Source organism: Macaca fascicularis, chromosome 11 (assembly GCF_037993035.2).
Source record: "Macaca fascicularis isolate 582-1 chromosome 11, T2T-MFA8v1.1".
Taxonomy (NCBI): domain Eukaryota; kingdom Metazoa; phylum Chordata; class Mammalia; order Primates; family Cercopithecidae; genus Macaca; species Macaca fascicularis.
Genome location: NC_088385.1, coordinates 111,245,846 through 111,268,382, shown reverse-complemented (window position 1 = coordinate 111,268,382; position 22,537 = coordinate 111,245,846). Strand labels below are relative to the sequence as shown.

The 22,537-nt window shown below is 40.6% G+C and overlaps 1 protein-coding gene across 24 annotated transcripts in view; it reads right to left on the bottom strand.

Moving 5' to 3' along the window:
• The window catches only part of TXNRD1 (thioredoxin reductase 1), a 184,685-nt gene that overhangs the window by 20,709 nt on the left and 141,439 nt on the right, over positions 1 to 22,537 (bottom strand). For 19 of the 24 annotated variants that reach the window (XM_045365819.3, XM_074007649.1, XM_045365816.3 and 16 more), the window contains 9 exons: positions 19,611 to 19,733; positions 17,114 to 17,186; positions 13,922 to 14,041; positions 10,516 to 10,658; positions 9,997 to 10,112; positions 7,993 to 8,218; positions 5,265 to 5,357; positions 4,278 to 4,354; positions 3,048 to 3,204 (listed from right to left, as the gene is read on the bottom strand). In XM_045365819.3, coding sequence (XP_045221754.1) covers positions 3,048 to 3,204; positions 4,278 to 4,354; positions 5,265 to 5,357; positions 7,993 to 8,218; positions 9,997 to 10,112; positions 10,516 to 10,658; positions 13,922 to 14,041; positions 17,114 to 17,186; positions 19,611 to 19,733 — 1,128 coding nt within the window. Of the gene's footprint in view, positions 1 to 3,047; positions 3,205 to 4,277; positions 4,355 to 5,264; positions 5,358 to 6,636; positions 8,219 to 9,996; positions 10,113 to 10,515; positions 10,659 to 13,921; positions 14,042 to 17,113; positions 17,187 to 19,610; positions 19,734 to 22,537 lie in introns of all 24 variants that reach the window. The other 5 variants (XM_065524730.2, XM_074007652.1, XM_065524733.2 and 2 more) reach the window with 3 other exon arrangements.

Here is a 22,537-nt window from a genome sequence, read left to right as displayed (position 1 = left end):
AACAATAAATATAATCAATTTTCTCTAAAAAAAAAAAATACATAGACCCTTGGAATTCTAATTTAAAAGTAAAGGCAGACAATCACTTACACCACAATGGTATATCAGGGAACAGATTCACCCTCCTGCTTTAAACAACTAGAAAACCAGACAAGGATGGAGCAACACTTTTTAAGACATTGACCAAGAGGCAGTGCAAGCCTGTGATCCCGGCGGGAAGGGAAACAAATGAGATGAGTCCTGTGACTGCTCCAGCTTACTGCTCAGAGGCAGTTTCTAAGCCTCAGTGCGGGGAGGGAGAGCTCAAACAGAGCCCAGGGTCTTTCCTGTAAGCCAAGGTGGTTTCAAGTTGCAAGTCACAAAACCAAAGCGGATGGAATTGCATGTGTAAAGAGAGTTCCTGAGGTCTACAGAGGTCTTCTTAGATTATGGCTGAGACATACAATAGTATGTCCAAGGAAACAAAAAGACCCATGAATTTTTTTCTGTTTTTTTGGAGACAAGGTCTTACTCTGATGCCCAGGTTGGACTGCAGTGGCATGATCACAGCTCACTGCAGCCTTGACCTCCCAAGTTCAGTTTATTCTTCCACCTCAGCCCTCTGAGTAGCTGGGACTAGAGGCACACGCCACCTCACCCATCTCATTTTTTGTATATTTTATAGAGATAGGGTTTCGCCATGTTGCCCAGACTGGTTTCGAATTCCTGGGCAAGTGATCCTCCTGCCTCAGCCTCCCAGTGTGCTGGGTTACAGGTGTGAGCCACTGTGCCCAGCCATATCTTACTTTAAAGCACAACTCCATTCAATGATTTAGCTTTTTTTTATTTTTTTAAGGAAGCACTGAGACATGAATTTAAGAATAAATTAAATGCATCCAATCTCAAGCTATATTGAGATACCCGATACGCAGTAAGTGCAACAATGCACACAAGATGTAATTCAAAGAGGCAGTCTTGTTAAATTTATTCTAAATAGTAATATGAACCAACTGCTATTCCCTAAATAATCAGTCAATCTGGCATTCAATATCTTAACCCTCAATCCATTAATTCAAAATACGAGATTTTATTACATTACATCCCAAGTAACCCCAGGTCACAAATTTTGCTAGCATCACTCTTTGAGGTTCCCATTACTGTAACCAACTGAAACCATGATAAGGAAAATGGGTAACACCAACATTATTTACAACTAATGTTTCTGGAATCCTTTTTAAAAAACAGCTGTCTTTATTCTTTTCTGGCCATCTAGTCCCATGAAACATACTGAAGAATTTTAACATCCTATACTGGCTTTTAAAAAATCACTTTAAAATTTAATATAACATTTAATGTATTCAACATTCTTTTTTTTTTTTTTTTTTTGAGACGGAGTCTCGCTCTGTCGCCCAGGCTGGAGTGCAGTGGCGCAATCTCGGCTCACTGCAAGCTCCGCCTCCCGGGTTCACGCCATTCTCCGGCCTCAGCCTCCCAAGTAGCTGGGACTACAGGCGCCCGCCACTGCGCCCGGCTAATTTTTTTCTATTTTTAGTAGAGACGGGGTTTCACCATGGTCTCGATTTCCTGACCTTGTGATCCGCCCGCCTCAGCCTTCCAAAGTGCTGGGATTACAGGCGTGAGCCACCGCGCCCGGCCGTATTCAACATTCTAAGACAGATTATTTTCTAAGGACTGGGTAATAAGGCCTGAAGAGTGGTTTAAACTACTTTGCATACCGACATCATTACCTAAATCCTCAAGTCCTTTTATAGCCTAGATAAGTGCCATAAAAAGACTCAGAACATTTTATTTATATTGGTAATGACGACATAGATATAAAATGCAACTATTTAGAGTATATGGATATAAAGTACACTATTGAACAATAGTGCTGAAACCTATTAATCAAGTTCTTTTTATCCATAGTATGAATCCAAGATGTCAATTTTCTTTTCTTTTTTTTTTTTTTTTTTTTTTTTTTGAGACGGTGTCTTGCTCTGTCACCCAGGCTGGAGTGCAGTGGCCGGATCTCAGCTCACTGCAAGCTCCGCCTCCCGGGTTTACGCCATTCTCCTGCCTCAGCCTCCCGAGTAGCTGGGACTACAGGCGCCCGCCACCTCGCCTGGCTATTTTTTTGTATTTTTTAGTAGAGACGGGGTTTCACCGTGTTAGCCGGGATCGTCTCTCGATCTCCTGACCTCGTGATCCACCCGTCTCGGCCTCCCAAAGTGCTGGGATTACAGGCTTGAGCCACCGCGCCCGGCCTTTTTTTTTTTTTTTTTGAGACAAAGTCTCACTCTGTCACCCAGGCTGGAGTCCAGTGGCCGGATCTCAGCTCACTGTAAGCTCCGCCTCCCGGGTTTACACCATTCTCCTGCCTCAGCCTCCCGAGTAGCTGGGACTACAGGCGCCCGCCACCTCGCCCAGCTAGTTTTTTGTATTTTTTAGTAGAGACGGGGTTTCACCGGGTTAGCCAGGATGGTCTCGATCTCCTGACCTCGTGATCTGCCCATCTCGGCCTCCCAAAGTGCTGGGATTACAGGCTTGAGCCACCGCGCCCGGCTTTCTTTTTTTTTTTTTTAGACAGTTTTGCTCTGTAGCCATGGCAGGAGTACAGTGTCGCGATCTTGGCTCGCTGCAACCTCCGCCTCCCAGTTCCCGGTTCAAGCAATTCTCCTGCCTCAGCCTCCAGAGTCGCTGGGATTACAGGCATACGCCACCATGCACGGCTAATTTTTGTATTTTTAGTAGAAATGGGGTTTCGCCATGTTGGCCGGGCTGGTCTTGAACTCCTGACCTGGTGATCGGCCTGCCTCGGCCTCCCAAAGTCCTGTAATCACAGGCCTGAGCCACTGTGCCCAGTCGAGTGTCAATTTTCATAATAAAGTCACAATGTACAGCAGCCTTAATAATTTGTCTGAAATATAGCTAATAAAGGACATCTAGGATGCCATCACCAAAATAACTAAATTATTCAAGATCTGCAAAACTTTCCAACTGCCCCCTAAATAAGGAACTGGGAGTATTGCTGACAACAGTATCTAATGAGTAACAAGCACAACACTCACCTTGACAGTGGAACCTGCATAGAGCCTCTGAGCCAGCAATCTTCCTGCCTGGATTGCAACCGGGGTGAGCTCCACCTTATCCTCCAATATATCGCCAATGGCATAGATGTAAGGCACATTGGTCTGTTCTTCATCTGTGACAGGTATTTTTCCAGTCCTGCAATTTTACACAGTTAAAAATAATCATTAATTACCATTATTAATTAAGGATAACAAAATCCTCTGTTTTCCCAGGGAAGCCCAAAATTGTGACTCTAGCTGAGGGCAATGTTCTAATGTATTAAAAATATAACAAAACAGCTCAAAGGAACAAAATAGCTTTTCATGACAATTCTGGTCACTATTCTGAAAATCAAAGAAATAAGAAAACTAAGAAATTTTAGAATGGAAGAACTCCAACACAATGGTTAAGAGTGAGGATTCTAAATTATAACTCCCCCCAAAATGGAAAAAGAAAACAAACAGGAAATACTAATGTGAATGGCACTGAAGAAAAGTTTTCTAGTTGAGCTCTTCAACTATGGTAAAAATTAGCTTTAAAAAATCTAAAATTCAGCCAGGCACAGTGGCTCACACCTGTAATCCCAATACTTTGGGAGGCTGATGTGGGTAGATCACCTGAGGCCAAAAGATGGAGACCAGCCTGGCCAGCATGATTATAGGTGTGATGGCAGGCACCTGTAATCTAGCTACCAGGGAGGCTGAGGCACAAGAATTGCTTGAACCCAGGAAGCGGAGGTGGCAGTGACACGAGATTACACTACTGCACTCCAGCCTGGGTGACAGAGCAAGTCTCTGTCTCAAAAAAACAAACATACAAACAAAAAACTAAAATTCTATAATTGACCAACGCTGTAAATAACTGAAATAGTATTAAATATGACATAACAGACCAGGCACAGTGGCTCACACTTGTAATCCCAGCATTTTGGGAGGCCAAGGCAGGTGGATCACCTGAGGTCAGGAGTTCAAGATCAGCCTGACCAAAAGGGCGAAACCCCCTCTCTATTAAAAATACAAAAATTAGCCGGGCATGGTGGTGCATGCCTGTAATCCCAGCTACGTGGGAGGCTGAGGCAGGAGAATGGCTCGATCTCAGTGGGCAGAGGTTGCAGTGAGCCGAGATCACACCATTGTACTACAGCCTGGGAGACAAGAGAGAAACTCTGTCTCAAATAAAATAAATAAATAAGTAAATAAATAAATGACATAATAAAGGTTTTTTCTTACTTTTCATTTATCTTCACCCCTACAGTTTCTAAGCCAATTTTTCTTGTGCAAGCATCTCTTCCTATTGCCAGCAACACCTGAAAAATTATTAATATATTAGTGACTAATAACAAAAAGGCTTTGTATTTATTACTTAATCTTATTTTTCTCTGCTTACTAAGCTAATCTGATTTCATTTTTCAAACTCGGAAATAAATATTTCACTAAGAAAATAATGCAAGAGTTTAAATAAATTAAAATCTTCAGAAAAAATCCTTTGAACATATATATTAGAAATTATTTTCTATTTCTTATTAGGAAAAAGAGAATTCATAATTAATAAACCTATCCAAGTTTAAAGACAACGACATCATAGTCTGTAACTAAATTATTTTTTAAGTGGTTGTCTGGAGAGATGAAAGGAAATAACACAGGACAGAAATTCTGGCTCATTTAAAAATTCTGTTGCCTTTGTATAGCCATTTGACTAATACTTTAAGTTACAGTGGAAAAAATCTGAAGCCATACCTTTAGCAAAACAATTTTCTTTTTTTTTTTTTTTTTTTGAGACGGAGTCTCGCTCTGTTGCCCAGGCTGGAGTGCAGTGGCACAATCTTGGCTCACTGCAATCTGCGCCTCCTGGGTTCAAGCGATTCTTCTGCCTCAGTCTCCCGAGTAGCCAGGACTACAGGCGCACGCCACCACGTCCGGCTAATTTTTGTATTTTCAACAGAGACAGGGTTTCACCATGTTGGCCAGGATGGTCTCAATCTCTTGACCTTGTGATCCACCCGCCTTGGCCTCCCAAAGTGCTGGGATCACAGGCGTGAGCCAAGACGCCCAGCCACCAAAACAAATTTTAATATTATAAGTTACTGAGATGTCTTAGAATGGGCATAGAACCAGTACGTTTGGAAATCACTAAGAGCCATTTTAAGTTCCTATAAGATACCCAATAAGCACGTTATTTGCTTTCTGATAAAGTATTAACCTGGGCCCATTCCTTACCGTATTATACTCTCCTTCAATGATTTCCTCACTGTTGGTGGACTGAGCTACTACTCTGAGTCGGCCTGGTGTCCCCGCTTCAATTTGTTCAATCTGTAAGAGTGATCAAGTTTTACTGTGAAATAAAGACATTTATCAAGTTGGATTATCTACCTTCCCCTTCCATCTGGTTAACCCAAAGTTAAAATATAAAATCTTGCTTGATAGGTCTTTTATGTCCCATCTCCCTCACTTAACATTAGGATGATAAATGATTATCTCCTTCTTTTTCACTGCTCAATGTTGTCTGCTAGAAGGGCTTTCTTTTAAAGAGTTCTCAAACAATAAAATTCAGAGAAAAACGGGGAAAAAAAGCAAGCTACACAAAGCACACTACCATCCCTAAAAATCAAACCAATGACTTACTGCTTTTCCCAGGTTTCTATCTTGTGATTCACCCAGAACCATTAATCCCATGGAGGGCAACTGTTGCCCAAATTCAGAGATTCTCTTTTGACTACAGATGCTCAGCTTTCATTGACAACAAAGGATAGATTAAATTAGAGTAGGTCAATAGTGATTTGGGTAACAGCTAGAACGTCTTAAAAATTGGAGTGGGCAAGGAGATGTGGGTGTTTATCAGAACCAGGGGTTGTTTTCAGTTGTTAAGGATGTAGAAAGATATGAGCGAGCCCTGATACTTGAGTGATGGCAGATGAGAATAAATATATCAACCCACTACACATAGATGTCAATGACAACCTACAGACTAGGTTTAATGACTTAGAAACCCACCTGGAAAACTATCCAGGGTTATTTTATTTGACATCAATAAGTAATAAAAATTTCCTTCCTGAATTCCCTTTCCTTCTTATATAGTTAAATAAGCCTCTCTGAACATACTGGAAAAGTCTTTCTTGTTTAACTTTAATTAAAATGTTCTAATCCTTGGAAAAGAGCTTAACTGGTCCACTGCTTAAGATTAGTTTGGAAACATTAAGGTCCTCATCCCACCTCCACCCTTATTCACTTTTGTACTTCAATCAGGCCTTTTTTGTATCTAGAACAATATTTCTTCCCACAGAGCCTTTCTACACATACTACATTCTCTGTAAAAAATGTACCCTCTCCCCACTCTCCACAGAAGGTTCCTTCCATTCGGTCACTTTATAATACAGCAAGAGTTTAATACCCAGCTGTGGGAATCAGATACTCTGGTAACCCTATTTTACTAGGAATAGTCCACCAGGTTTTCAAAAGGGTCCACAATTCCCCATATGTTAAAAAATATATATATAGGAAGATGTTACTTTCTATCAGTACAGCATATACACACAACTATTGTTTACTGTTGTTATGAATCATAGCTCTACTGCAAATATAGCATATATACCTCTACTGCTAGGCCAGGTGCGGTGGCTCAAGCCCGTAATCCCAGCACTTTTGGACGCTGCTCTGGGAGGACCACTTGAGGTCAGGAGTTGAAGATCAGCCTGGCCAACATGGTGAAAGCCTTCTCTACTAAAAATACAAAAATTAGCCAGGTGTGGTGGCATGCACCTGTGGCCCCAGTTACTCAGGAGGCTGAGGCAACAGAATCGCTTGAACCTGGGAGGCAGAGGTTGCAGCCAGCCGAGATTGGGCTACCGCACTCCAGCCTGGGTGACAGAGCCAAACTCCGTCTCAAAAAAAAAAAAAAAAAAAAAAAAGTAAAAATAAAAAACAGCTACAGTAATCAAGCACTGACAGCTTCCAGGAAATTTGTGCCTTAATCTTCACAACGATATTATGAGATAGATTTACTTTAGACTTACTCTCTACCAGGTACTTTTCTAATTACTTTATAAGTGTTGGCTAATGCAATTCTCACAAGAATTGTTAGATGCTGTTATCAACCTCATTTTACAGAAGAAACAGGTTCAGAGAGGTAACTCTTCCAAAGTCATAGAGCAAGAAACTGGCAGAATAGTATGTGAATTCAGGTCATTCCAATCCCAAAGTTCATATTCTTATGTATCAGCATTAGGAGATCCATAGTCACATACACAACTCAAGTCAACCCACTGAGAGATGAAAAGAAATGACAACTACAATTCCTTAAGTTTAACAAAATAGTCCCACCATTTTCCCTGCACTAGAGAAAATTATCTATTAGTCTGAGACGTACACTAAGTGTTCAATTTTGTCACTCTTATGTATCAAAACATTTCTGATAATGTTAACAAATCCCAGGTGTGACTTGGCATAGTATTAGGTCTTTTCAAAAGATTAAAAGAGTGAAAAAGGTTAGCACACATAAATAAATGAGATAAGCGGGATGCCAGAAGTATGTAGTGTTTATGTTGAGACTGTACCATATACCAAGGGGGAAATGTCCTACGGGGAGCCAGGGAGTGCAGGTAGGGCCTAGTCTTGAACTCTTATTTAAATCTCTGGTGTATATGAAGAAACAAAGTATTAACAGACCAAAGATGACAAAGGAATGCATAAAGGAAAGCACTGAACAGAAGAAAACCAAAAGTGAGAAAGTTGACAAACGAAAAGATTATTAATCTATAAATAAGAACAAAGCTATATAGGTCTTTAGATGGTAGGGAGGTACGAGTTTATATACCAGCATACAGCAGTAGGGGAATCAGCATTCCTGATGGTTTATAATGCTGAAAGGATGCTTCCACCACCAACTCAACTCTCTTTTTGCCTTTTACCTGAATGTAGAATCAACAAACCTACAGGCAAACCCACTTACTTTAATTGGTACAAACTGTCTTATAAACTTGATGCCATGTTCTTCCATGTGTTCACCAATTTTGCTGGCCATGTCCTGGTCAAATCCTCTAAGAAGAATGGACCTAACCATAACAGTGACATCTAAACCAATACCAGCAAGAAATCCAGCACACTCTAAAGCGACATAGGATGCTCCAACGACCAGGGTCTTACCCGGGCAGTAAGGCAAGGAGAAAAGATCATCACTGGAAAAAAAAAAAAAAAGAAAGAAGAAAAAAAAAGTTCCTATATGAGTAATTACTAAATCCAAGTACACATTTTTACTTTGATAAGAACATACTTTCAAGATGATAAACATTCTACTAGCTACACACATAATACATTAGAAGTTTTTATAATTCTTAAATACCCTTTCTTGCCACTCAGCTGCTTTGGGAGTAGCTCAAGCTACCCACAGCTAAACACAGCAAACTGTGTGACTTCTGATATTAGTCAGTTAGTCCAATTCATCTTCACACTAAATGATTTTGAACTGTTTGGAATAAATCACAGATTTGCAAACCCTAACCTCCATCCTCATGCCACCACTCAGCTCTCTCTGAGGTGGAAAAACCTGTGTTACCTGTCCTCAGCTGAAACACCAATTATTATCAAGAATGTGGACAAGAATGGGGGGGAAAAAAACTTTCAATATCTTATAATATAAAAGTCAACTATAAAAAGTAGAACCTGACAAAAGTCTTCTAGTTGAGCTAGGGACACAGAGATCATAAAAGCATTGTTAGAGAATGAGTTTTTAAAAAATATCAGAAGGGGGCCTGCTATTGTCTGAATGTTTATGTACCCCCCAAATGCATAGATTAACATCCTAAACCCCAAGGCAATGATATCAGGGGTGGGGCTTTTGGGAAGTGATTAGGCCATGAGGGCAGACCACTCATGAATGGGGCTAATGTCCTCATAAAAAAGGCCCCTGAGACCTCTTCCACCATGTGAGAAAGGATAAAAGCATATACCAAAAAGAGCCTTAAGGAGAAGAGTAATTTATAACACAATCAGAAACTCCTGAGCAAAAGGGATCCAAACACATTTACCAACACTCTGTCTTAATGACTTCATAATTGAAAGCTCCTGAACAATGTCAGCAGTGTTACCATTTGACAGGCAAAAATAAACCACACAGCAAAACATCTCCTTGCTTGACTCATTTCAGGAGGTCCTTCTACACTGACACCGTAACCGTTCAACAGCATTGAGTAGGGTCTACAGTCTGATAAATCTAAATGACCTGCCAACCTCTATTTCTTTTAGCAGCCACTCTGCAAGTGTTAAAGGGTAATATATGATCTTCATTTTATAAAATCTAAATGTATATATGTATCATACCTATTTTACAAAATGTGAATATCCATTGATTACATACTTACATACACATGCATAAATTTCAAATACAAATGTAAATATAAATCTATACTAGTATGTTAGTGATACTAATTCTGTGTAGCAAGATGACCAATGTTTGAAGTTTTCAATATTTAAAATGTTCTCCTTTAGGCCGGGCGCGGTGGCTCAAGCCTATAATCCCAGCACTTTGGAAGGCCGAGACGGGCAGATCACGAGGTCAGGAGATCGAGACCATCCTGGTCAACACGGTGAAACCCCGTCTCTACTAAAAAATAGCCAGGCGAGGTGGCAGGCGCCTGTAGTCCCAGCTACTCAGGAGGCTGAGGCAGGAGAATGGCGTAAACCCGGTAGGCAGAGCTTGCAGTGAGCTGAGATGTGGCCATTGCACTCCAGCCTGGGTGACAGAGTGAGACTCCGCCTCAAAAAAAAAAAAAAAAAGTTCTCCTTTAAAATCATTTTTCCTTTTTCTCTTTCTCCTAAACCCCTGCCCCTAGAGAGGGCACAATGTGGCAAAGAAATTTGTCTGAAGTCCAAAAAATTGACGAAGTGGGTTTGAAGAAAAATGTGAAAGCAAAATCCACAATAGGTTTTTCTTTTCCACCCTGCTTTTTTTCTTTACCTGCTAATGCAGTATTCTTTGTCACCAGGGATGCCCAAGTAACGTGGTCTTTCACCAGTGGCAATGAGAAATCTCTCTGCTGAATAAATTTTTTCTTTGCCTTTATTATTTGTTGCCTACAAAGGAACCAATATGAAAACCTTATTAAGTAATCATTCCTCAGAATTGTAAACTTCATAGTTAACAAAGGCCATTCACTACATTGTCTCATTTCATCCTCATAATGAGGACAATAATATAGTAAAAAGGATAAATTAAGACTGAGTAGTTAACAGACTTGCTTAAAGTCACAATGCTAGTAAGTGCCAGAGCCAAACCTCAAATCCAGGTGGTCTGGTTCAGTACGCTTACATTTTACCATACCTCCACACAAGGCCCCATAGGATGATATGACAGCAAAATCACCAAACTGGATAGTCTGGGTCACAGTGGCTATTACTTTTATTATAATACTTTAACATTTTCCAACCAAAGCTTTTAAAAAAAAAAAAAAAACTAGGCAGGATGTCACATAATTACCTTAATCCTGTGAGGACCAATAAACTGCCCGTAAGCATTCTCATAGACAACTTTTTTCTCCCGCAGAGCTACTCGGTAGCCCCAATTCAAAGAGCCAATGTGATTCTGTACAGCTTCTATCATTCTGTCCCAATCATGCTTAACTGTATAAGGAAATAAGACAAAATCTTGTTTGGCTTTTCAACTCCTGGCAAAGATCATTTCTCAATAATCACTCAAGTGAAATACAAGGAGCAGAGCTCTAAAAGGCAATCTAAAAGGGCAAATCCTCCATTTTGAGCACATATGCCACTTTTTCATCTTTGAATATTCTTTCTCTTTTATAAGACTAATACAATCAAATAATACAAGACAGATCTCCTGACAATTTTAAACTAAAATAACAATACACAAACTCTTCCCTTCTTTATCTAGAAATGAACTTGAATTTTACTGATTTCTGGGATATATTAAGGCTTAGGATTCTCTATTTGTAAGAAAATCCAAGAGATTCTGATGTAGCCAAGTATGGAGTTACTACACTAGTAACAATGTTTATGTCAGGGGCTGGCAAACTGAAACCATGGGCCAATCCAGCCCATCACCTTTTTGTAAATAAAGTTTTATTAAAATACAGCCATGCTTATTTATTTCAATATTTTCTAGTGCTACTTTCACACTACATGGGCAGAGTTAAGTAGCTACTAGAGACCCTATGCCCCAAGAATCCTAAAATATTTACCATCTAGCCTTTTATGGAAAAAATTCACTGACTGTTCATGTAGACAGAATTTTAAGAGTCCATCACATTTCCCTCCAAACTCCCATATCTCATCAAAGAGAAAACTTTTTTATTCTTTTTGATTCTGTCATAATTAAATTAATCCTCAGGTCACTAAAGTAATATTAAATTTCAAAGGATAAAAATCAACCCTTGGGTATTCAATAATCTCTCTTTTTTATTCCCCCCCCAGACAGAGTCTTGCCCTGTTGCCCAGACTGGAATGCAATGGCTCAATCTGGGCTCACTGCAACCTCTGACCCCCCAACCCCAGGGTTCAAGCTATTCTCATGCCTCAGCCTCCCAAGTAGCTGAGACTACAAGTGTGGGCCACCACGCCCAGCTAATTTTTTGTAATTTTAGTAGAGACGCAGTTTTGCCATGTTGGCCTGGCTGGTCTCAAACTCCTGACCTCAAGTGCTCTGCCCACTTCAGCCTCCCAAAGTGCTGGGATTACAGGCACGAGTCATTGCACCCAGCCTCAATAATCTCTTCTTTAGAGACAGGGTCTCACTCTGTTGCCCAGGCTGGAGTGCAGTGGTACAATCAATAACAGCTCACTGCAGCCTCAAACTCCGGGGCTCAAATTATCCCCCTGCTTCAGCCTCCTAAGAAGCTGGGACTATAGGAGAGGGCTTCCATGCCCAACTAATTTTTTTTTTTTTTAAGAGACAGGGTCTTGCTTTGTTGCCCAAGGTAGTCTTGAACTTCTGGTCTCAAACTGATCCTTCCCCTTGGCCTCCCAAACTGTCGGGATTACAGGCATGAGCCACCTGGCCCAATAATCAATATCTTATAAATGACTAGGGAAATAAATAAGATACAGGTAAATATACTCTGGTGGTAGGCAAAAGACAGGTCCTACCTAGGGCAGCTGTGGTTTGGAAGGAAGAAGAGAATCAACATATACTGAAAGCTTCTCTCATTGAAATGAGGAATGTGAGTCTCTAATTCAGTGGGCAAGTAGACTGGCTATACAGTAAGTGTTAAAACAGGCTTATAACACTTACTGGCCAGCCTCTGGAAGTGGGAATGACAGCACAAAAAACTGATTTATAGCCTCCAAGAGAACAGATAGATTATGGATATTGAATTCAATTCATATGATCATAATATGTTAGAATTAGAGCGAACCTTAAGAGATTGGTTCAACTGAAAGAAAAAAAAAAAAAAAGTAACTGCAGATGCCACTGTGGTTATGGTTCTAGAGGACCAGGTAGCTTGTGGGCGGGGAAGGCTGCAGGAAGGTTGGACTAACCTGCCTGCCTGGCCTGTCTACCACTACAAAAGTCTCAGGACTTGCTGTTTCTCTACTAGGAGTGGAATAGAATAGTATATAACTCACCTACACATGCTAATCATCTAAGCTGCAGTAATTACCAATGTTTTACAAAATTTCTTCTTATATCCCTCTCTCTCTTAAGGATCTGAGCAAACAATGTGACCCCAACATTATAAAACTTTAAAAGTTAGTGATTTTCTAAGATTCCAGACTTGGAAAAGGTACTATTATCTTAAGTAGGAAGTAAAAGCATCAAGAAAAGAAGCATAACTAGTTTGAGTGACAGCAAAATTTTTCCAAGCATGTATTTATGCCTTATCTTTACATTTAATACACAATTAAAACCCTGAAAAAGCCACAAAATAGTTTAACCTGGCTACTGGCTGGAGTATTTTCCCTCAAATGCTCCATAATGCATAGGTCTCAAACCTCAAATCAGATAGGGGTTAGAGTTTCACTCTTCACAACAGAGTGACATACGTCATAAATTAGCCAGGAAGCTATGCCAAATCTTACTTTATTCTTCTACTAGATAATGCAATCTACTTTCTAAAATTAACAATTCTGCCGGGCATGGTGGCTCACGCCTGTTAATCCCAGCACTTTGGGAGGCCAAGGCAGGTGGATCACGAGGTCAGGAGATCAAGACCATCCTGGCTAACAGGGTGAAACCCCATCTCTACAAAAAATACAAAAAATTAGCCAGGTGTGGTGGTGGGCACCTGTAATCCCAGCTACTCGAGAGGCTGAGGCAGGAGAATGGCGTGAACCCAGGAGGCGGAGCTTGCAGTGAGCCGAGATGGCACCACTGCACTCCAGCCTGGGTGACAGAGTGAGACTCTGTCTCAAAATAAATAAATAAATTAAATTAAATTAAATTAACAATTCCAATCTCTTCAACTCGTCTAGGGTTTTTAGAGTGCTCTAAATATTTTTAATCCAACAAAGTCTAACCACCCCCTCCTCAACAAACAACCCCCACCCCCCCAAATATCGGCTCATGAAACCAGACTTCTTTGGAGGAAGAAAAATGTAACAGCTTTAAAAGAAAGCAAATGCAATTAGTACTTTCTTACAAATTATAAACATTGTATGATTTCTCACAAACACTACATGACAATATATTCAAAAGAACTCTAATTTTATATTATAGAAATACCATAATCCAAATGCAATATCTGTTGTTACCATAACTATGTAAATACTTGACAAAGGATAACTCCAGTGATTATATCCATAAAAAATGTAAACAATAAAAACAACTAGGCTATTTGCTCTCTTCATGAAAATTGATGATGCATTACAAAGATTGCAGCTCAAACCACCAAAAGCACAAACACAAGAGTAGCTTTTCCCTCTCATACCTGTCTCCTCGACTTTCCATCCATAGTTTCGAGAGTCTTGTAGGGCTTGTCCTAACAAAGCTGCTTGATGCATCAGTTTTTTAGGTATGCAACCCACATTCACACATGTTCCTCCGAGACCTACAACAACATTGAGAAATCAGTTTATAGCCTGCTTTCCAAGCCTTACAAATCTTCAAAGTCAACAATTATTACAACTCTAAGAAATATTGTATTATATTTGCTTAATGTGGCCAATAATAAAGTTTATTCCTAAATCTTACAATATTCATCAGTTCAGAGACCCTTACATAACAAACACGGTAACATCATCCTAAAACGAAACAAAGAGGGGCAGATTTCCACGATTTCCATATACTTCAAAGATAGAAAATTAATTGATTGCTGATAAAGATGCCAGAAATTGAAATTTTACTATGTACACAACCCTATATAGATGACCCAACTTACGATTTTTCTCTTCATGTTGATACCCATACACCCATACTGTGTTTCACTTTCAGTACAGCATTCAATAAATTATATGAGATATTCAACACTTTATTATAAAATAGGCTTTGTGTTAGATGATTTTGCCCATCTGTAGGTTAATGTAAGTGTTCAGAGCATGTTTAAGGTAGACTAGGCTAAGCTATGATGTTCAGGAGGTTAGGTGTATTAAATGCATTTTTGACTTGTTTTCAACTTACAAAGCATTTTATCAGGATGTAGTTCCCCATTGTAATTCAAGCAGCATCTGCACTTGCCATTGAATCTATGCACAGAGGTAACTGATAAAGGCGTTGTTATGCTAGGCGATTAGAGTGTAGTGATTCTTAAACTACACATAAAATTTGGTGTATATGGGCCAGGCGTGGTGGTTCACGTCTGTAATCCTAGCATTTTGGAGGCCGAGGTGGGTGGATCATTTGAAGTCAGGAGTTTGAGATCAGCCTGGCCAACATGATGAAACCCCATCTCTACTAAAAGTACAAAAAAATTAGCCAGGCGTGGTGGTACATGTCTGTAATCCCAGCTACTCAGGAGGCTGAGGCAGAAGAACGGCTTGAACCCAGGAGGTGGAGGTTGCAGTGAGCCGAGATAGCGCCACACTGCACTCCAGCCTGGGCAACAGAGCGAGACTCCATCTCAAAAAAAAATTTTTTTTGGTGTTGATGTGCATTTTTTTAAGGAGGTGGCCTACAGCATTCACTTGGTTTTTTAAAGGATGCATGACTTCCCTTGCTCCCTAAAAAAAAACTTTAGTATCCCTAAGCTTAAAGAACATGGTTACAGCTTGTTTCCATTAGAACAAAACACAGGCAGGTGACCAAAATGACATGAGTTAAGAGTGAAAGATGGCAACAGACTTCACAGCTCAAAGTCGGTCCTCTGAGCAGAATGCTACCAGCATCTCTCTGGAGTATAAACTTCACAGGTCAGAAGGGGAATACCTAGCAACAAGAGCAGTGTCTGACACAGATTGACACATTAAGTGTCTGCTGAACGGATGAATCGGAAATTGTGACATCGCCTTATCTGGACTTCCTGCTTCTTGGTTCCTTCTAATGCAAGCAGCCAAGTAATCTTTAAAAAATGTTTTTTTTTTTTTTTTTTTTTGAGACGGAGTCTCGCTCTGTCGCCCAGGCTGGAGTGCAGTGGCGCGATCTCGGCTCACTGCAAGCTCCGCCTCCCGGGTTCACGCCATTCTCCTGCCTCAGCCTCCCGAGTAGCTGGGACTACAGGCGCCCACAACCGCGCCCGGCTAATTTTTTGTATTTTTAGTAGAGACGGGGTTTCACCGTGGTCTCGACCTCCTGACCTTGTGATCCGCCCGCCTCGGCCTCCCAAAGTGCTGGGATTACAGGCGTGAGCCACCGCGCCCGGCTAAAAAATGTTATATTATCACATGGCTCCCCTGCCTTAGAGTCTTCAAAAGCTCATTTATATGCTCTGATTAGTCCAATTTAGTCCAAATTATATGCTTTGATTAGTCCAAATTCCTTATCTGGGCCTACAAAGCCCTCGATAGGGACACCTGCCTTCCTCTCTGGTCTCACCTCACACTACCACCTCCAGCTCCCATTATCTATGCCACAACCATGAAGGACTCTTACCTACCTCAGGGCCTTTGTATGTGCTATCCTCGAAGAAAGAGAAGCTGCCTGGAAAGTTCTGCCTCACCTTTTGACAGCTGGCTCATTCTCATTCTTTGGCCTCTTCTAAATGCCACCTCTTCAGATGCCTTCCTTGATAATCTTCTCAAAGTTAAACTCTCCTTTATCCACTTCGTCTCTATGCCACTATATAATTTTTTCAATACCACTTACCACAACTCCTAAAGTTCTTACGTATCTTTTGTCTCCCCACTTAGAATATAAGCTCCACAAGGGCAGGAACTTTGAATGTGCCAAGTTCACTGCTATATCATCACTGCCATGGTTCATAATAAATGTTCAATAAACATTTGCTGAATAAATGAATAATGAACATATAATTCATCAAGACCGAGAAGCAGTAAGGGCTAGGCAGTAAGGTATCTCATTCCAGTTTTGTTCAATGTAGGAGGTAGATTTAAAACAGAAATCCACATATGAAAAGTTTAAATTTTCAGTTATTAAGCCCCTATATATGCTAGATTACTCAAATATTTACCTTTAAATCATAGCTTGTAGACAAGGTTTTTACTTCTTGACTCTGTGCCAAAGAACCTAAATTTTTAGCATTTAACCTGATCCATTTTAACTTGGCTCAAATAAAAGATATATATGTTTTGGGGCTAGTTTTTCTTTAACTTAGTTTTTAATTTTTTTTTTTTTTTTTTTTTTTTTGAGACGGAGTCTCTCTCTGTCGCCCAGGCTGGAGTGCAGTGGTGCTATCTCGGCTCACTGCAAGCTCCGCCTCCCGGGTTTACGCCATTCTCCTGCCTCAGCCTCCCGAGTAGCTGGGACTATAGGAGCCCGCCACCTCGCCCGGCTAATTTTTTTGTATTTTTAGTAGAGACGGGGTTTCATTGTGTTAGCCAGGATGGTCTTGATCTCCTGACCTCGTGATCCGCCCGTCTCGGCCTCCCAAAGTGCTGGGATTACAGGCTTGAGCCACCGCGCCCGGCCAGTTTTTAATTTTTTAAATTAGGCTTTAGGAGCCAGTTAGATTACTGCCAGGGGAAAACTACTTCGGCAACATCACTTCTAGAGTATTTTAAAAGCTTACCCCATCTAGTTCCAAGAGGGGTGGGAGTGACAAAGTCCAGGACCATCACCTTCTTGCCATATTGGGCTGCCTCCTGGAAAATAAAATTATTAAAGTGAGTTGGAAAGGTTAACATGACAGATTGGAAATGGGCTGTTAAAAATCTATGATTTTGGCCGGGCGCGGTGGCTCACGCCTGTAATCCCAGGACTTTGGGAGGCCGAGACGGGCGGATCACAAGGTCAGGAGATCGAGACCATCCTGGCTAACACGGCGAAACCCCGTCTCTACTAAAAAATACAAAAAACTAGCCGGGCGAGGTGGCGGGCGCCTGTAGTCCCAGCTACTCGGGAGGCTGAGGCAGGAGAATGGCGTAAACCCGGGAGGCGGAGCTTGCAGTGAGCTGAGATCCGGCCACCGCACTCCAGCCTGGGTGACAGAGCGAGACTCCGTCTCAAAAAAAAAAAAAAAAAAAAAAAAAAAAATCTATGATTTTTTTTTTAAGCTATAGAGCTTAAAGCATAACGAGGCCGGGCGCGGTGGCTCAAGCCTGTAATCCCAGCACTTTGGGAGGCCGAGACGGGCGGATCACGAGGTCGGGAGATCGAGACCATCCTGGCTAATATGGTGAAACCCCGTCTCCACTAAAAAAAAATACAAAAAACTAGCCGGGCGAGGTGGCGGGCGCCTGTAGTCCCAGCTACTCGGGAGGCTGAGGCAGGAGAATGGCGGGAACCCGGGAGGCGGAGCTTGCAGTGAGCTGAGATCCGGCCACTGCACTCCAGCCTGGGCGACAGAGCGAGACTCCGTCTCAAAAAAAAAAAAAAAAAAAAAAAAAAAAAAAAAAAAGCATAACGAGTAATTAATACCTGGGTACTTCACACACATCATGATGATTAATTCAACTCCAGGATAAAAATTAACAGATATTCAGATAGTTGTGAGAGTAGATTTTAAAATTATGCATAATAGAGTAGTAAAATTGTTAGAATCAGCTGGAAACCTTAGACTTCTCACATAACTCCATTCAAACAGTAACAGATTAAGCAATACCTGAAAAAAGAAAGTGGCCATTTCCAAGCAAGTTGCCAAGTAGCTGAAAAAGCAGGTTTACTGACAGTCTACAGCCCTTAATGCAACCTGTATCCTATAAGGTGATATTTTAAAAATCATTTTAAAGTTTAATCTAATTTGGTTTCTAAAGCAGAATACTGAAGAATTTTTTCTTCTGTATTACAAGACTTCCTAAAAATTTCACATGAGGAGCTCATTAAAAAGTTGACAATATCTATGATGTTTCCAATTCTATTTTGAGGGAAGGAAACAAGAGTTAGAAGTTTGTTTTGCAGAGTATCTTTTCTTTCTCAGAGAATAAACTTTGTATATTGGCAACTAGACCTCCAAAGGTTATTTGAAAGGACTGAGTCTACATGTCTTTCAAACACACCATCCCTGGAGTAAAACACATCAGGTATTATTCCTGAATTACTTTCAGCAAAGCACTGCTTCATGCTGGTCTGCCCCTAACTTGGGCAGCTTCTACCCATTACTGATTCAACACAAGCTACACCTTAGGGAAGTATAACCACTTCATCTTTTAAAGGAACCTGTTGGGTAAGGATGACAGGCCCAAGGGGTCCTCACATGGGAAATTTATCTTGATTCAGGACCAGGAGCCTCACTCCTAACCTTCTTTATTTATACATCCTCTTCCCAATCACCCTCAGACCACAGAGTTAGTGGTTATTAACCGCACATACACAGAAAGCAAATCATTTTTAATAAACGGGTTTAAGAAACCCAATTGCTCTCCATCTTTTTTATACTGGAGAGAAGGGGTTATGAACAGGGAAATCATCAAGTGAAAAAGACAAATATTAATTAAGAAATATATTTGCTTAATTTCAAACCATTTCCACACAACACCTATATATATATATATATTTTTGTTTGAGACAGAGTTTTGCTCCTGTTGCCCAGGCTGGAGTACAATGGTGCGATCTCAGCTCACTGCAAACTCAGCCTCCCAGGTTCAAGCCATTCTCCTGCCTCAGCCTCCCAAGTAGCTGGGATTACAGGCACCCACCACCACACCCAGCTAATTTTTGTATTTTTAGTAGAGATGGGGTTTCACCACATTGGCTAGGCTGGTCTTGAACTCCTGACCTCAGGTGATCCACCCACCTTGGACTCCCAAAGTGCTGGGATTACAGCCGTGGTGAGCCACTGCACCAGGCACAACACCCTTATTATCTCTGAGAAATCAACTAAACTTTAAAGTGAGTGGAAACATGTTCCAAACTACTGGGCCCTGTACTTTTATATAAGTAATGTATATTTCAATCTGGAAAAATGATTTATAAAGTGGTCCCTTATCATGTCCATGTCCTGCCCAAGTTAATGTGCAAAATGTCACAAAAGTGGATCAAATAAATTCCACAGACAGCGGAGAGAACCCTGTGAGGAATGTTAATATTCTAACTACCACCCAGACAACACACAACACAAAGAGCCTTGCCTTAGCAGCTGCCAGGCCTCCTGAGCCACCTCCAATGATGATAAGGTCATAGTCATAGGACTCGGGAAGATCCTCAGGGCCGTTCATTTTTAGTAGCTTTTGAAGTCTGCCCTCCTGATAAGCCTAAAGAAAAATAACAGGAGAGAAAATAATTTAACTTAAAATCAGCAATGTCCAAAAAGCTTTTAAGAAAACCTTTTCTTAAAGAAAAACAAAAGGAATTTTCAAAGGGAAAATGTTGTTTGATTTATAATTACAGCATACAGATGGAAATATTCAACCTTCCTTAAAGTTGTGAACTGCTTGCTTTATGTTAGTTTATTAGCCCCAAACACTGTCATTGCTAACTACTTTGAAGTGTTCGTATATTACCTCCACATAAGTAAACCAGCTTAGGTCTAAATCAGGTTTAATCATCAGCCTTTTTTTCCTAGAATTTTTAAACTAGGTTTTAAAGATAGGGGCTTGGTAAATATGGGCATAGCTTAATATCAATATAACAATTTTAAAAGATCAGCCAAATATTTATTTAAGACTTTTCTGTACTGTTTGGCTGGGGCATAACATCTAGAAAATCAGAACAGAACTGTCAATTGATACTGAACTGCATGAAAAGTTAAACGTGAAAGTTGCTGCTTTTGTAGGATATTTTAAATAGGCACAACTCTGCAAAGTTCATTCCTTTAATTGCATATGCATGAAGTCTCCCATATTTAATATTTAGTTTCCATATACTTAGCAAGTAACAAACTTTTATAATTTAGGTGTTAGACTCTCAATTTTTAAAAAAATCCTTTCATTCCACTAATATTATTCTGATACACATTAATTATATTTCAAATCAGTTTAATATGATATTTTGGCGATATATTTAATATTATCTCTTACTAAAATAAAAATCTATGTTAACAAGAGATAATGACTGAGAAAGTTGTTAATAAGCACAATAAAATGTTTTCAAAAACTCAAGTCTTAGGCCAGGCGCAGCAGCTCACGCCTGTAATACCAGCACTTTGGGAGGCCGAGGCGGGAGGATTACTTGAAGTCAGGAGTTCGAGATCAGCCTGGCCAACAGGGTAAAACCCTCTCTCTACTAAAAATACAAAAATTAGCCAGGCATGGTGGTGGGCCCCTGTAATCTCAGCTACTCTGGAGGCTGAGGCAGGAGAAGCACTTGAACCCGGGAGACAGAGGTTGCAGTGAGCCAAGATCGCACCACTGGACTCCATCTCATTTAAAAAAACAAACAAACAAAAAGTCTTAACTTTAATAACAAAAAGAGCCCCCAAACTTACCAGCCCAAACTGCACATTTCTCTCTTGCCTACCATCAGATGCAGGGGGTGAAAGGCAGAGCTTGGGGTCAGCAGAAGAACAAGGTTCTTGGGATGTGGAAGGGGATGCGGTGGAGCAATGTGAAGGAGGAAGCACAGCACTGTGGCTACCTGTTGGCAGCATGGCAGGCATATGTAGTGCCTCAGGGACTGAAGGGAGAACACCTGGAAACCAGCAACAGTGGGGGCAAGACTGCACCACCCTGACAGTCTGCACAAAAGGTCTAGCATGAGAGGCTGGTAAACACAGCCAGTACTCATCAACTGGCATTATGGCCAAGGCTCCTCCTTCAATACAAGGCACTGTGGGGGAAAAACAATTTGGTAATAACAGCCATTCGATCAAAGGATCAATTAAGCTTCAAGGAACTAGTGTGACTCCCTATTCAGTCTCAAAGAGCATGACTTACTGGTTTAAGAGTTAACTAACAAGTGCAGTTAGATGTCCTGCTGGAAAAATAACATACAATCACTTTTAATCGCAATCTCATTTTATCTGCATGAACTTAGCAAAGATGGTGACAGAACACAATAACTGGCTGTCTAAATGAAAACCACGGTTCTGAGAATCCCCCTCCTCCAACATACCCACTAGAACAAATACCAGAAAATGTATCCTCATGCTGAAAAGCCACATACTCCCTCCACCAATGTTTACAATCAGTTCCTTACTGAAGTTCTGTATCTAACCTGGGGTCTCCTGGTTCAAGCTTAAAGTCAAATTGTATCAACCAGTGCACAGATTTTACCAAAAAAGCTCTGAATGAACCTCACCATTTTAAAGCACTGTAGGTAAAATTGGTAAGACACAGGCAATTGAAGCATTCAGTTGACCTTAGAATGAAACATTATGAGGCTGAGCTCAGTGGCTCATGCCTGTAATCCCGGCACTTTGGGAGGCTGAAGCGGGGGGGTTGCCTGAGCTCAGGAGTTCATCACTCGCCTGGGCAACACGGTGAAACGCTGTCTCTACTAAAATACAAAAAAAAAAATTAGCCGGGCGTGGAGGCATGCACCTGTCATCCCAGCTATTCGGGAGGCTGAGGTAGGAGAATTGCTTTAACCCAGGAGGTGGATGTTGCAGTGAGCCGAGATCGTGCCACTGCACTCTAGCCTGGGCGACAGAGTGAGACTCCATTTCAAAAAAAAAAAAAGAAAAAAAAAAGAAAGAAACATTATGTTTTAAAATTTTAACCGAACTTAAAATTGAAAGTGCTATCATTCCGTTCCATGTAAATGGTACCTCACTTAAAATAAAAATAAGATAGAAGGTAGAAGACAGCTCCCCCAGACAGCATAAGAAGGTAGCAGAGAGATGGGATAAGGAAAGGAGAGAAATGCCCCCATTCTTTTCCAATTACAATTACTAGAAATTATGTCGGCTGACTGTGGTGGCTGCTACAGAGGTTCTCAAACTTTTTCATCTCAGGACTCCTTTACAATCTTAAACCAGAGCTTTAAAACTGAGACTCCAAAGAGCTTGTTAATGTGGGTTTTATCTATTTATTATATTAGAAATTAAAACTAGGAAGAAACTTAAAATATTAACAAATTTAAGAATAATATATTTATTAAATGTTAACATGAGTGTTTT